The sequence below is a fragment of the Nerophis lumbriciformis genome, linkage group LG03 (genome assembly GCF_033978685.3).
Source record: "Nerophis lumbriciformis linkage group LG03, RoL_Nlum_v2.1, whole genome shotgun sequence".
NCBI classification, from domain to species: Eukaryota; Metazoa; Chordata; class Actinopteri; order Syngnathiformes; family Syngnathidae; genus Nerophis; species Nerophis lumbriciformis.
Window position 1 is genome coordinate 13,982,073 of NC_084550.2, and position 16,522 is coordinate 13,998,594.

At 42.6% G+C, this 16,522-nt stretch overlaps 2 protein-coding genes across 2 annotated transcripts in view; both read right to left on the minus strand.

Moving 5' to 3' along the window:
• LOC133579537 (xenotropic and polytropic retrovirus receptor 1 homolog) overlaps positions 1-6,725 on the minus strand; it is a 72,364-nt gene extending 65,639 nt beyond the window's left edge. The window contains exon 1 of the mRNA XM_061934031.1: positions 6,326-6,725. Coding sequence (XP_061790015.1) covers positions 6,326-6,394 — 69 coding nt within the window. The 5' untranslated portion in view covers positions 6,395-6,725. The remainder of the gene's footprint in view (positions 1-6,325) is intronic.
• Positions 6,726-11,686: 4,961 nt separating this feature from the next.
• LOC133575067 (serine/threonine-protein kinase SIK3 homolog) lies at positions 11,687-16,067 on the minus strand (the record flags this gene model as incomplete). Its single annotated transcript, XM_072912314.1, is given in 4 exon segments — positions 11,687-11,706; positions 14,960-15,427; positions 15,430-15,722; positions 15,724-16,067. Coding segments are annotated over 4 exon segments (1,125 nt in total), but the record flags the coding sequence as incomplete, so codon positions are not given.
• Positions 16,068-16,522: the final 455 nt, after the last annotated feature.

The window sequence follows — 16,522 nt, forward strand, 5'->3', positions numbered from 1 at the left end:
ACTCGATATATCGCGGGTTTGTCTCTGTGCGATATAGAAAATGACTATATCGTGATATTTGAGTATACGTTCTCACGCAGTTGCTTTTAGCTGCGGGCATTACACTACAGGCTCTTCCCACTCTTTCTTGTCTGTCCTTCTCACAGACAGCAAGCGCACCTTCTTACATACGTCACATACTGTCACGTCATACGTCACACACGTATACGCCCTCTCGGAACAGAGAGGTAGCAGCATGGGTAACGTTAGCTGTGATGCTAGCGGAGTGGTGCGAGCGGTAATCTGAGAGAAAGAAGGTGCAAATCTGGTAACAAATGAAGGAAGAATTAATTCCCAAGAAAAACAGCAGGGGGTCTGTCGTCTGGCGGTGGTTTGGCTTCAAGTGGGAATATGTCGAACAGACAACCGTAATTTGTCAAGTGTGGGGGAAAAGCATTGCTACAAAAAGTAGCATTACTGCTAATATGTAGCATCATTTGAAAAGTCACCTGCTAGAGAATGAAGAGTGCTTACTCCGCATGTCAACATCTCCGTTCGGTGCCGAGGTAAACATTTCCAGATCAACACCGTATGAAAAAAATGGTCAACAACAAAAGGAGATAACGTTCGCAGGAACCTACCACGTAGCGAAAGACGTACACAATTTGATTTCCTATTATGCAGCTCATTTTCATTTGACACTTATTGAAATATCTTGTGTGACATCATGCACGAAAGTGCACTTTATTTGTTTTCAACTATTGCAGTGGCGTTCTGTACAAAAAGTGCACTTTAATTTAGTGTTGTTATGATATGTCATCTTAGTGACATCATGCACAAAAGTGCACTAATAGCTTGTTTTAAAATGACTATGACAATTTTGCACTTTCTGTTTTGGAAATGACATGAATGTTTGTGCCACTGTTTAATAACTGTTTAATAAATACAGTTTTGGTCAATTGACTTAGTTGTGATTTCCCTCTCTGCATGAAAGTTTAAAATGAGCATATATTAATGCAGTATGAACAAGAATGTTTTAATGTAGACACAGAATCACCATACTGCTGTGATTATATGCATCAAGTGTTCGTTCAAGGCTAAGGCAAAAATATTGAGATATATATCGTGTATCGCTATATGACCTAAAAATATTGAGATATTAAAAAAAGGCCATATCGCCCAGCCCTAATACAAACGTTTGGTCCATCACAATCAACGTTCCCTCTAAGGTGCGCACCTGCGAAATTGTGCACTGCTCACATGTCCTCTGCGCACAGCAAATCTATGCCGAGCAAAAACTCAAATCCCACTCTAAACAAAATAAACAAATCGTTTGTTTTGTATGATTTTGCAATGCAACTGTGAATAACAGGTGACGAAAGGCGGCCACAACAGATAAAACAATGTTTGTCAACACTTAAATTATTGTAACATCTGTGGAGACACTTAAAGTAGGACAGGAATTCCATCGGTCCCTTTATTTAGCGAAATTGTTTGTCGGCCATAACCACACCAAAACAATGTGTAAAATACTTTTATCTAGCAAAACTGGTCGTTGTCTACCGTACAAACCAAGCCAAAAGCAACTCTTTGTCATCTGTTATATCAACAGCAGCCGCTTGCTCTCTCTCTCACCTGCACCAACACATACACTATGGCAATTAGCCACTGGTGCGTTTATGGCATACTTGCCAACCTTGAGACCTCTGATTTCGGGAGGTGGGGGGGGGTGGTTGGGGTCGGGGCATGGTTAAGAGGGGAGTATATTGACAGCTAGAATTCACCATTCTACATCCTGAAAATATGCAAACAAAACTGTGTTTAGATAATTGATACTTCAAGCTTGCATAAATAAATCTTAAGGAATATAACATAACTTGGCTTCTGAGAGCTTCAAAATGTAATGAATAAAATGCTAAAGTTGTTGATAAACAAGCAATTATTTTAATAATTAAATATGGTCATTTTAAATGAATTATTATGATCATTTAAAATTAACTTTCAAATATGTTTATTTTAATGTATAATTCTATGGCTGGATGTAATAAGGAGTCAGAAAAAATACAAATAAAAATACAATTAATTTTGATGTTTTTAGCAAAATACAGTAAAAATGTATTTAAAATTAATAAATATATTTATTTTTCGGTAAAATAAACATAATGATACAATTTATCTCTAGTCTGGATGATTTGGCCCTGCGATGAGGTGGCGACTTGTCCAGGGTGTACCCCGCCTTCCGCCCGATTGTAGCTGAGATAGGCTCCAGCGCCCCCCGCGACCCCGAAGGGAATAAGCGGTAGAAAATGGATGGATGGATGGATGGATGGATGATTTAGTTCTTCATCCTGTTGTCCTCCGGTCGTGAAAAAAGGCTGTCCTCACTCAGGTCCGCATGGAGCTGGAGGGGGCGTGGCCTCCAGCTCTGGCTGAAAATTGTCCTGGGAGGTTTTTGGGAGAGGCGCTGAAAATTCGGGAGGGTTCGCAAGTATGGTTTATGGCCACACAAAAAGTTGGACAACTCCAACACTACACGTAAAGTGTAAATTTCAGGTCGTTTTACTATGACTCCTCAATCAGTGTGCTTATTCTACTGTCATTTGTTAAGAATGTTATTTTTTGGATATTAATCATGAAATTATGTTACAGGACTACATAATTGCTAATAAAAATATTTATTTTACGGACAGAAAGTTAATAAACACTTCATCTCATGCAACATGTGAATGTTTTAAGGGGAACTAAATGTGATCTCTGAAAGGGGCATACTTGCCAACCCTCCCGAATTTTCCGGGAGACTCCCGAATTTCAGTGCCTCTCCCGAAAACCTCCCGGGACAAATATTCTCCCGAAAATCTGCCGATTTTCAGCCGGAGCTGGAGGGGGCGTGGCCTCCTGAGTGAGGACAGCCTTTTTTCACGACGGGAGGACAACAGGGTGACAAGAACTAAATCATCCAAACTAGAGATAAATTGTATTATCATGTTTATCTTAACTAAAAATAAATATATTTATTAATTTAAAAAAAAGAAAAACTAAATACATTTTTACTATATTTTGCTAAAAACATCAAAATTAATTGTATTTTTATTTGTATTTTTTCTGACTCCTTATTACATCCAGGCATTAGAATTATACATTAAAATAAACATATTTGAAATAATTAATTTTAAATGATCATTATAATTCATTTAAAATGACCATATTTAATTATTAAAATAATTGCTTGTTTATCAACAACTTTAGCATTTTATTCATTACATTTTGAAGCTCTCAGAAGCCAAGTTATGTTATAGTCCTTAAGATTTATTTATGCAAGTTTGAAGTATCAATTATCTAAACACAGTTTTGTTTGCATATTTTCAGGATGTAGATATATATAGGGTTGGAATTGGGGGTTAAATCACCAAAATGATTCCCGGGCGCGGCCACCGCTGCTGCCCACTGCTCCCCTCGCCTCCCAGGGGGTGATCAAGGGTGATGGGTCAAATGCAGAGAATAATCTCGCCACACCTAGTGTGTGTGTGACAATCATTGGTACTTTAACTTTAACTTAACTTTATATACAGCAGCGATCCTCAACAGGCGGACCGCGGTCCATGTCCGGACCCAGCGACGTGTCCGTCCGGACCCAGCACGAATTATAGTAAAAAAAAAAAAAAAAAAAAAATTGTTTTTTTTTATTATTATAATTATAATTATTATAAAAAAATATAATAATTGTATCTATCTTTGAGTTATCGCTAGCGCAAGTCAACGTTCTTTGTTGTTTTTAGTCAAATATCTCCAGGTTTCGTTTACACTTCTCCGTGTCTCACTCACTCCGTCTCTCTCTCTCTCTCTCTCTCTCTCTCTCTCTCTCCCTCTCTCTCTCAGAGAGAGAAAGAGAGAGAGACGGAGTGAGAGCGAGAGAACGCCACTCTGATTGGCTGATTCCGGGGTATGGGTTGTCCTCTCTATCACAACGACGCGCTGATAGGCTGTTACCACCTGGGTCATACACATGTGCACAGTGCATGGAACCTTTAGCTGCAGGCACACAGTTGTCTCGTATCGCTACTTCGCTAACTATTCACTCGTCAGTCACTGAATGTGAATCAAATCACAATGGCATGCTCCAAGTTGGCTCAGGGTGGTAAAAGAAAGGTGGACAGGGAAAACCGACGTTTCAAGGAAGAATGGACAGAGCAATATGTTTTCATCCTACCTACTGCAAGTACCAGACCAATGTGTCTAATATGCAACAGTACTGTTGCTCTGGTGAAAAGTGAACATCTGAAACGTCACTATCTGAAAGAGCACCGCGAATTTGAAGAGACATTTCCTCATGATTCAGAGCTAAGAAAAAAATAAATCATGAGGCTGAAAAAGTCATATGAAACATCAAGCAAGATTTTTGTTAAATCTATGACACAACAACAAATAGCAACAGAGTGCTCACTCAGAGTGGCATGGGTTTTGAGTAAACACAAGAAGCCATTCTCTGATGCAGAAATAATTAAATAATGCTTGACTAAAGTGATGGGTGCCATGTTTTAAGGCAAAGAAAAGGAGGAAATGACAGCTAAAATAAATCAAATCCCACTCTCTGATGCCACAGCTACCAGACGTACTGAAATACTGGCTGGTGATTTGTCCAAGCAGCTTTGTGATGGAAAAAAAAATGCAGAGTGCATATCCCTAGCAGTGGATGAGTCCACTGACACCACTGACAAAATGCTCAGTTGTTGGTGTTTGTGAGGTATTATGATGAGGAAAAGGGGGAGTTTATTGAAGATGTTTTGAGCCTGGCAAACCTCAGTGGACAAACAAGGGGAGAATACATCTATAAAGCAATGTCAGAAATGCTGAATGAAAAAGGGATAGATCTGAAGAAAGTTGTGTCCATTGCTACTGATGGAGCTCCAGCCATGTTGGGGAGAGAGAAGGGACTGGTTCCGCGTCTGAGAGAACACCACCCTGGCCTGATATCTTATCACTGCATAATCCACCAGTCTGTCCTTTGTGCAAATCTTTGAGAAGTGTACTCTGAAATCATGAGTACACTTCTCATGATTTCAGAGAAGTGTACTTCATGACACTGGCCTGGATTTATTCAGTGGCAATGATCATCAAATGTTTTGTGCCAAAGTTCAAAGTCTTGGTTTCAACCCCAAGAGCCCAATTTTCCCATTGAGCAGCTGTGTTTTACACAATGGGGATGTACTGTACCATAGTTATATTTGCACATGAATGAGATCTGTTGAGGTCATGTGTTTACCAGGGATAGGAGGGTTGTGTTTAAAAGTATTTATTTTTCGTTAAAACTGAAAGTTTTATTTAAGTTCTTATTTATTTTTGTTTCAAAGAAAATATTTCATGTATTTTATTGGATATTTATTTTATTTTTGTTAATTTTAAGAAAATGTTAAACTACTACCTACCTCCTGCTACTATATACGCTTGACCGATAATAAACGGACCCAGCCTGTTTCAAAAAAACATTTGTGGACCTTCAAGATTTGTACTTGAGGACCCCTGATATACAGTATATATATATATATATATATATATATATATATATATATATATGAAATACTTGACTTGGTGAATTCTAGCTGTCAATATACTCCTCCCCTCTTAACCACGCCCTGCCCCACCCTCGACCACGCCCCCACCCCCACCTCCCGAAATCGCAGGTCTCAAGGTTGGCAAGTATGGAAAGGGGTACAATCTTTCCAAAGCAGGACCCCACCCAGGCATAAAATACGATAGTGCATAGCGGATTCAAAAAAAAAAACAATATCTAAGTGGGCCAAATCACATATATTAGAAAATAATCTCTTGAAATTGACTAGTCAATTGATTATAATAAGACGTTTAAATTGTTATGTCAGGTTTGAGACAAATGTGCTGCTGGTATGACCACAGTGTGCACGTCTGTATTCCACTGAATGCTCAGGGTGTTTGTGCGTTTGCTCACACACATGAAAAATTAGAGGGAATATTGATCACAATTGCGCACAATGAGAAGTTATGCAAATGAGGTGTTGGCGTCATGTGACGACAGCCAATCGCTGCTTTTCTTACTGATGAGTCGGCAACATTGGTCCAAAACAACACAACATGCAGCTGATGCGGTGGAAAAACACTGCTTGTGGTGTGACAGTGACAACAACACACCCACACGCACTAGTTAGTGGATGCTTTGTCAGCAAGCACCGACGGGCTGTATGTACTACAGCAAAAACTGAAAAATGAGTGAAAACAGTGACGGGACACAGAAAAGACAATGAAGCCAGGGTGTATTATTATTAGTAGTAATGACGCCATTAGCTTCCCGTTAGCATGCAAAACTGTGACTTACCTCGTACTGAATGTATTGTTTCCTCCATTCCGGTGTGATGTGAGCGGAAAGATGCTCAGTAAACTTCATTTTGAAGACGTGCTTTATTTAATCGTGGACCAACCAAAAAGTCACTGGCACAAATTCCGCCTAAAATGATGAACGCCGAGTTCGAGTCTTCGAGTCTCCCATTTTGCTTTCACGTTAGCATTGCTATCGCTAGCCAGTTCCGTCATGTACACACAATCGATAACGTGCGCATGGAGCTGTGGCTGAAACAAAGAGGCGGTGATATTTTATCTCGAACGTTTGACGCAGAGGAAAGGTAGCATTTGGGTTTTTGTTTGCATTTCCATTTCTGTTATTATGGGCTGTTCTTTTTTTTTTCTTCCGCTCCTTCTTCTTCTTCTTCTGGGTTAATGGCGGGTCGCAGCCATGAAAAGGTGCATACCGTCCCCTAGTGGAGCATGTACTGTACAACAACTTCACTTGAACTATTGATTGATTGACTGAAACTTGTATTAGTAGATTTTACAGTGAAGTACATATTCCGTACAATTGACCACTAAATGGTAACACCCGAATACGTTTTTCAACTTGTCTGATTCATGATACAGATATACTGTATACTATTTTCATAATACAGTTATCACACAAGATAATCGTCAGAGTATATACATGGAATTATTTACATTATTTACAAGGTCCTGAGTGTAGTGATATGTGCTGAGAACGGATATGACGCGGCGGATGCACGACGGACCTTTTATGATGTAACACCACTACTAGCATGCCGGCCATGTAAACAACCGGGTTGAAATAAAACATGTTCCAGTCATAACTACCCAGTGAATTATTTATATACATACAATAATACTTCATGGTGGCAGCGGTGACTAAAGTGATCACCCACGGAGCAGAACGAGAGGGGGAGTTGTCCGAGGATAATTCTGTCGTCGCCCGCACCACACGTGAGGAGCCGAGCTAACTGATAGCAGCGGTCTGCACGTCGGGAGCAACCCAAACGAGAGTGCGCCATGGCTACACACCTACCGACCATGAACTGGACCGACCCGGACCTGAGTGAGGCCATATCACTGTTTAAACAGAAAATTATTCTTTACCTAGAGGATGAAGAAATAACAGATGCTGCTAAGCAAGCGAGGAAAATATGCCGTGGCATTGGAGATGAAGGACTGAAACGGCTGAATGCAAGTGGTCTCAGTGAGGATGACAAGAAGAAGCCTGCTAAACTATGGGAATTCTATGAAGGTCAGTTGAAACTGAATGTGAATTTTAGGATCCATACACTCCACCTAATGCAGTACAGGCAAAAGCCAAATGAGAGCATTGACGACTTTGTTACCAGAGCCAGAACGTTAGCTCAAAAATGCCAGTTTACTGATGAAGAGCTCAACGAACGTCTAATTGAACTCATCATTGCTAGTACACCTCATGATGCTCTGAGAAATGACCTGTATAGCAAACCCAAAGGCCACTCTCTGGCGGATGTACTAACAGAAGGGCGGAAATACGAAGCCCTATCAGCAGGTAATGAACAGTTACAGCAACTTGGCATGTCACACAGTGAGAAAATCCATGCTGTGGACAGAGGGCGTGCCCAAATTGTGGTAGGAGCCATAAACCCCGTCAATGTCCCGCATATAATGACGAATGCTCTGCCTGTGGTGCAAGAGGCCATTGGGCGAAGTGCTGTAGGAAAAGCAAGCAGCTGAGACAGCAACGCTCCGGGCGGGGTGGGGGCCAAAGGAGTAAGTCCCCCCCACCACAACAGAGACGTGACAGACAACAAGCCTCCAGGGGCCACAACAGGCAACGTGGTGAGTCATAGATGGCTCGGAGGCCGATGAGGAATGTGAGTACCAATCGCAATTTCATTCAATCACCATCAGCGAAAAATGTATGTACAGCATAGAGAGCAAAGCACCCAGAGAAGAGGCATACACAACATTGAAGGTGAGGCCGCCTGACTTACGGGGTTACGGATACACACTCCGCCTAAAAATAGACACAGGAGCATCTGGCAACACACTCCCACTACGCACCTTCAAGCAGATGTATGGCAAGGATGCGTGTGCACAGAAAAAGCTGAAGAAAAACTACAGGAGGCTATCAGCATACAGTGGTCATCAGATCCCCTGCCTGGGTACCATTGACATTCCGTGTCAATACAAAGAGTCCAAATGGGTCAACACCAAGTTCTACGTAGTGGATGTACCAGGCCCGGCTGTAGTTGGACTGCCGACGAGCGAAATGTTGAACCTGGTAACTGTCAATGTTGACACAGTGAAGGAGAGGGACAGTGCCAGAGACAGAGGGACAGGGCCACTGAAGAGGATAACAACCATCGCAAAACTTAAGTCAGCTTATCCAGACCAGTTTGACAAGATAGGCAACTTCAGTGGAACCGCCAGACTCTATTTAAAAAAGGATGCTGAACCATTCATCGACCCCCCACGGAAATGCAGTATCCACATAAAGGACAAGTTGCAAGCAGAGCTGAATAAAATGGTAGAGCAAGATGTGATACGGAAGGTGGAAGAACATACAGACTGGTGCTCCAGTCTGACATACAGCACCAAAAAAGACGGGTCACTTAGGATATGCTTGGACCCTAAAAAGCTGAATGCCGGCCTTCGGCGGTGCCCACACAAAATCCCAACTGTGGAGGAACTTAACCCAGAGTTTGCAAGGGCGAAAATATTCAGCAAACTTGACGCAAAAGCAGGGTATTGGTCTATTCGCCTTGATGAAGAATCACAACCCCTGACAACATTCCGAACTCCATTCGGCAGGTACTGCTGGAAGCGCTTGCCATTCGGTCTGAGTGTCTCTCAGGACCTCTTCCAGGCCAAGATGGACCAGATCCTGGAGGGGCTCCGGGGTGTGGTCAGCATAGCCGACGACATAGCGGTGTGTGGTGAAACTGAGGAAGAGCATGACAGGAACCTAATCAACCTGATGGAACGAGCCGTTGAGGCAGGTGTTGTGTTCAACAGTGAAAAATGCACAATAAAACAAGACAACATTACATTCTTTGGCAACATGTACACAGCAAAAGGCATCAGGCCAGACCCAGCCAAGATTAAGGACATACAGAAAATGCCAACACCCCAAAGCAAAGAGGATCTGCACAGGTTCATAGGGATGCTGACTTACCTGTCCCCATATATACCAACGTTTGCGGATAAAGCTCACACCCTGAGGGGGCTGCTAAAAAACGAAGCACCATGGATATGGGACACTGACCACCAGGAGTGCTTCGAAGATCTGAAGTCAACAGTCACCGAGCATGCCTGCCTGAAATACTATGACCCAAACACTCCTTTAACCCTCGAGGTTGACGCGTCACAGAAAGGATTGGGCATGGCCCTTGTACAGAACGACAGACCCATCGCTTTTGGCTCCAAGACACTGACTGACTGCCAGTCGAGGTACAGTAACATAGAGCGAGAGATGCTAGCCATAGTGTATGGGATGCAGCGATACCACACATACCTTTATGGGAAATCGTTTATCGTGGTAACGGACCACAAACCACTAGTCACCATATGTGCGAAGCCATTGCATGCTGCACCACCACGACTCCAGCGCATGCTGATAAAGACACAGGGATACAACTATGATGTCATATACCGACCAGGACCCCAAATGATTCTGGCGGACACCCTGAGCCGGCTGCTAAACCCTGAAAACCACGGTGACATAGAGCTGGATGAACGCATTGATGGTGTTGATGCAGAGATCGAAGACCCACAGCAACACACTGTCGCAATAATAAACTTTTCCCCTGAGAAGCAGGATGCTCTCCGCACTGAGACTGCCAAGGATCACAGACTCAACGCACTCAAAGATGTAATCCACCAAGGTTGGCCAGAGAACATCAAGGACATGCCGAAAGATCTGCGTGCCTACTGGTCCTTCAGAGATGAGCTTGCAATGGAATCAGGAGTCATATTCAAAGGCAGACAGATACTCATTCCAGAATCTATGACTGATGACATACTGACACAGCCACATGTTGGCCACCAAGGCATCGAGAAAACACGTCGCCTTGCAAGAGAGAGTGTATACTGGATTAAAATGAATGATGACATTGAGAGTGTGTGCAGGTCATGCAGGGTGTGTGTGGAACATCAGGATGCAAACCCAAAACAACCCCTTCACCCACACCACTTACCATCAAAACCATGGCAGTCTGTGGCCTCTGACCTATTTGAGGTCAAAGGTCGCCTGTTCCTTCTAACTGTAGACAGGTACTCCAAATACCCATTAGTAGATGAGATGCCTGTGCCGGCGTCTAGCCATGCGGTCGCACAAAAGCTGCGATTATACATGTCGCTATTCGGACGGGTAGACGAAATCCTAACAGACAACGGGCCTCAGTACACAGGGCAGGCCTTCAAGATATGTTTAACAGACTGGGGGATCAAGCACATTACAAGCTCGCCCCACTACCCAAAGAGCAACGGGTTCATTGAAAGGCATGTGAGACACATCAAATCGATTGTAACAAAAACCCTGGTACATGGAGGCGACCTTCAGATGGCATTACTGCAAGTCAGAGCAACACCCATCGATAGCAAACTACCATCACCTGCAGAGCTGATGTTTGGAAGACCTATTGCTACCCTGCTACCAAGCAGAGCAGATCCAGGGAAGGAGGAACATAGGCTACACCTGGAACAAAGAACAGAGGACATGAAGGAGCACCACGACCGTGGATGCCGCAGAGAACTGCCCCCACTCTGTCCCGGACAGCATGTGACGGTGGTGAACAAGGACAGAGGAACATGGCATCCAGCTATTGTTGTACAAAAGTGCAATGAGCCAAGAAGCTATGTTGTACAAACACCAAATGGCAACCGGATCAGACGGTGCAGGAGCCACCTGCGTGAGCTATACAACCCACAAATGCAGAGAAGCGTAAACCAGGCCCACATTGCTGAGCCACAGCACCAAGAGGAGGACACTCACCAGGGTCACCATGGGCCACCGGACACGGCCACAACGCCACCATTTGACACAGTCTCCCAATAGCCCAGATCCTAAACACACCAGATCACAGGCACCCAATAGCCCAGGACAGAGGCACACAAGAGGTGGTAGGGCTATACACAGGCCCTCTCACTACAAGGACTATGTGTAGTCCATGTTACGTTGGTTCTTATTGAATCATTGACGTTATTGTTTTTGCAGACTAGGTGTTTACAACAAAAAAAAAACAGGAACAAGGGAATTGATGGACATTACACTACTTACTGATGTTTGCACTAATGTTTGAAAGTGATATCGCTCATGTTGGTTACCTGAGGAATGTTATGTTTTGTGTTTCTTGCAGAGAATTTATTATAACTAAATTTACAGGGGAGGTGTTAGAACTAAACAGGGGGGATGTAGTGATATGTGCTGAGAACGGATATGACGCGGCGGATGCACGACGGACCTTTTATGATGTAACACCACTACTAGCATGCCGGCCATGTAAACAACCGGGTTGAAATAAAACATGTTCCAGTCATAACTACCCAGTGAATTATTTGTATACATACAATAATACTTCACTGAGTAGTCTTGAGTTCAATCCCAGGCTCGGGATCTTTCTGTGTGGAGTTTGCATGTTCTCCCCGTGACTGCGTGGGTTCCCTCCGGGTACTCCGGCTTCCTCCCACCTCCAAAGACATGCACCTGGGGATAGGTTGATTGGCAACACTAAAAATGGTCCCTAGAGTGTGAATGTGAGTGTGAATGTTGTCTGTCTATCTGTGTTGGCCCTGCGATGAGGTGGCGACTTGTCCGATTGTAGCTGAGATAGGCTCCAGCGCCCCCCACGACCCCAAAGGGAATAAGCGGTAGAAAATGGATTGATGGATGGACATTATTTACAATCCGGGGTGTGGGATATGGAGGGAGGGGGGGGGTAGGTTTGGTTGGTATCAACACTTCAGTCATCAACAATTGCATCATCAGAGAAATGGACATTGGAACAGTGTAGGACTGACTTGGTAGGATATGTACAGCAACTAGTGGACACAGAGAGAGAGATCAGAAAGTATAAGAAAAAGTGTCTACATTTGATTATTTACATTTGATTATTTACAATCCGAAGAGGTATGATAAGGAAGGTAGGGTGTTAGTTTTGGGTTGAAGTTGCCTGGAGGTGTTCTTTTAGAGCGATTTTGAAGGAGGATAGAGATGCCCTTTCTTTTACACCTGTTGGGAGTGCATTCCATATTGATGTGGAATAGAAAGAGAATGAGTTAAGACCTTTGTTAGATCGGAATCTGGGTTTAATGTGGTTAGAGGAGCTTTCTCTGGTGTTGTGGTGATGGCGGTCAGTTACGTTAAGGAAGTAGTTTGACATGTACTTTGGTATCAGGGAGGTGTAGCGGATTTTATAGACTAGGCTCAGTGCAAGTTGTTTTACTCTGTCCTCCACCCTGAGCCAGCCCACTTTGGAGAAGTGGGTAGGAGTGAGGTGTGATCTGGGGTGGAGGTCTAGAAATAACCTGACTAGCTTGTTATGGGATGTTTGGAATCTAGATTTGAGGGTTTTGGAGGTGCTAGGGTACCAGGAGGTGCATGCGTAATTGAAAAAGGGTTGAATGAGAGTTCCCGCCAGAATCTTCATGGTGCTTTTGTTGACCAGAGAGGAGATTCTCTAGAGAAATTTCGTTCGTTGGTTGACCTTTTTGATTACCTTGGTTGCCATTTTATCCCAGGAAAGATTAGCCTCTAGAATGGAACCTAGGTAGGTGACCTCATCTTTCCTGGTGATAACAATGTCACCCATTTTTATAGTGACTTTCTTAAGGTTGGTGTGGGACCCAAATAGGATGTATTCCGCTTTACCTAAGTGTATGGATAGCTTGTTGTCAGCGAGCCAGGAGCAAATTCTACAGAGTTCAGCACTGAGGATTTTCTCCACCTGTGACTTGTCCTTGCCGGATACCAGCAGGGCCGAGTCATCCGCAAACAAAAACAAAGCAGGGGATGTCCAAAGTGCGGCACTCAGTGATGTTTTTTCGCAAATTATATATATACTATTACAAACAAACATTTAAAAGGTGTAATTAAACCGCATACAGGTGAAATGTAACAAGAAAAAGGTGCAATATTGAGTCAATGAGCAACGCAGGCCGTTAGATCTCTCTCTCTATGTCCACTAGTTGCTGTACATATCCTACCAAGTCAGACCTACACTGTTTCAATGTCCATTTCTCTGATGATGCAATTGTTGATGACTGAAGTGTTGATATCAACCAAACCTACACCCACCCCCTCCACATCCCACACCCCGGGGCGGTATAGCTCGGTTGGTAGAGTGGCCGTGCCAGCAACTTGAGGGTTGCAGGTTCGATCCCCGCTTACGCCATCCTAGTCACTGCCGTTGTGTCCTTGGGCAAGACACTTTACCCACCTGCTCCCATTGCCACCCACACTGGTTTAAATGTAACTTAGATATTGGGTTTCACTATGTAAAGCGCTTTGAGTCACTTGAGAAAAAGCGCTATATAAATGTAATTCACTTCACTTCACCCCGGATTGTAAATAATGTAAATGATTCAATGTATATACTCTGATGATTATCTTGTGTGATGACTGTATTATGATAGTATATATATAGTACATACAGTATCTGTATCATGAATCAATTTAAGTGGACCCCGACTTAAACAAGTTGAAAAACGTATTCGGGTGTTACCATTTAGTGGTCAATTTTACGGAATATGTACTGTACTGTGCAATCTACTAATAAAAGCTTCAATCAATCGATCAATAGAAAAATTAACGACTCAAAATCAATGTTGTTATGTATTATTGACGGCTCTAATACTTCACATAAAATATTCCACACTGAAATGTTTTGGGGGACCAGTAGGGGTGTTGTAAATGTTGTGTGTTTTTTAATTAAATATAAAGTTTTCTATGACAAAAAAAATAAAAAATTAAACAAACAAAAAACATGAAAAATAATTAAAAAGCCTTTGCGATTAAATAACCGTGATTAAAAGCATCCCTAGTCATGATTACTCCAGCTTTGTGAGAGTAACGTCACCCAATGTCAAAAGTAGGAAGTGCATGCAAACGGATGCTTAATGCAGTACACATGAGCTTGAGAAGGGTGAGTATATGTTTTGGTAATTGAGTTTTCTTTTCATAAATGGAAATTGAAAAACAAAAAACGACTGGTTTATTTGTTGTTGTTTTTTTGTAAATGCCGAAAATATATATATTAAAAAAAATAACATTTTGGTGTTTAAAAAAGATGGTCTGTCGACCTTCCGTTCATTCTATTTCAAATTCTTAAATGCAAATCAAAAAACAAGTTTCGGACCATTTTTTTTAATTTTAATTTCTGATACAAAAGTTATTTAATGACACTTTTTTAAAAACGACAATAGGACGCCTGCTAAACAAATATGTTACCGTTATGCTAAAAACATGCTAAACGCAAAGGAAAAGCTAAAATACTGCTTTTGGTTCAATTTGTCATCACACAGATAACCACCCATTTTTGCATTTTGGATGAACATTTTTTTCGATTTTTATGTTTATCTGGAAAAATTAAAATCCATGAAAGGAAAAACGCACAAAATCCAATTTCATGGCAGTATATTAATGAAAATCCACCCTTTTTTGTTTGTTTTAAAATCTGCCATATATAATGTAGAGTCTTGTGTTTCTTGAGACGGTCGGATAGCAAACTGTAGATGGCCCTGTAGTGATCATATGCATCTGTTTGTAGGGACTGTATGGTGCGTTCTCGGTCCAGGCCCATCTCGATCATGGCTATCAGCACCTGTTCATTGATGAGTTCGGTTTCCCTGTCAGTCTTAACCTGCTCACACTCTGCCATCAACCTATCAAAATCAGGGTCTGGGTCTCCTTGTCTCATCCACTTGTTCTTACATATCTGTTCCATGCTCAGCAACCTGCTGGGCTCTAACACCAACATGTGTCTGATCAAGTACTCACAATCTGTAGACATAAAGAAGGGGATACGGAACTTTCCACTTAGGACACGTGCTCGCAAATTCTGTAGAGTACTGCCGTCAAAAGGAAGGACGCCACACACCAACACATATAACACCACACCAAACTCCATATATCTACTTTGGGTCCATCATACTCCTTGCCTTCAAATAACTCTGGTGCGGCATAGGGAGGGCTGCCACACCAGGTTTTTAACAGCTGGCCTCGAGAAAACAGGTTACTGAAACCAAAGTCTACTATTTTGATGTCCAGATTGTGATCTAGAAGAAGATTCTCGGCCTTCAGGTTTCTGTGGACAATGTTACGGCAGTGACTAAAAGGAACCGCTGCCACAATCTGCTTGAACTTCTTTCTGGCATCCTTTTCTGCCATACGTCCATGGGCAACCAGGTGGTCAAAAATATTCCGTTACCAAATAGATCATCCTTTCTGTCTCCATCACCTGGTATAGACGGATGATGTGGGGGTGCTTCAGCAACTTCATTATTTGCACCTCCCTAAAGATTTTTTTGAAGTTTTCATCGTCCAGCTGGGTCTTATCCACAATTTTTATAGACACCTTTACTTTAGTAATGATGTGTGTGGCCAGTTTAACGACCGCAAAATTCCCCTTGCCGATGGTTCGTTCGATCTCGTAGTGGCCCACTCGGGCAGGAGGGGGCCTGGTGGTCGAAGTCTGGACCGGATTGGCGATGTACACGGCGGCCACGCTTGCACGACTAGGGTGGCTCAGCCCTGTGGATGGTTGGACTCGGTTCTGAGGGCCCATCCGGCTCGAAGGACCAAAAATTGTAGTGACGACTATTACTGGTTTAATATGGATTAGTAATCACTTCAGGGTGTCGGGTCAGGACAGCAATTATTCGTTCAGGTGAGTGCAGGAGAAATAATAGATTGTCCAAGTCCAGACTTGCAGGTTCAATTGTATATTGAAGACATGCATGAGTTGTTCGTTTGCGTGTGTGTGGTTTCCTATACAAACAAATACAATCATTATGAATCAACGAGAGTGACCACAATGCAATGAAATGTAGGCATAAGCCTGCAACAGGGCTGTTAAATATACATCACTTAGCTGTGTATACACAGTCTACATAAATGCACAGAATGTTAACATCCCAGCCCTAAGTAATGTTATGATTAATATAATGTAAATAGCATCACAACAATAATTCTAAATTATCAATTGGGGCTAACAAA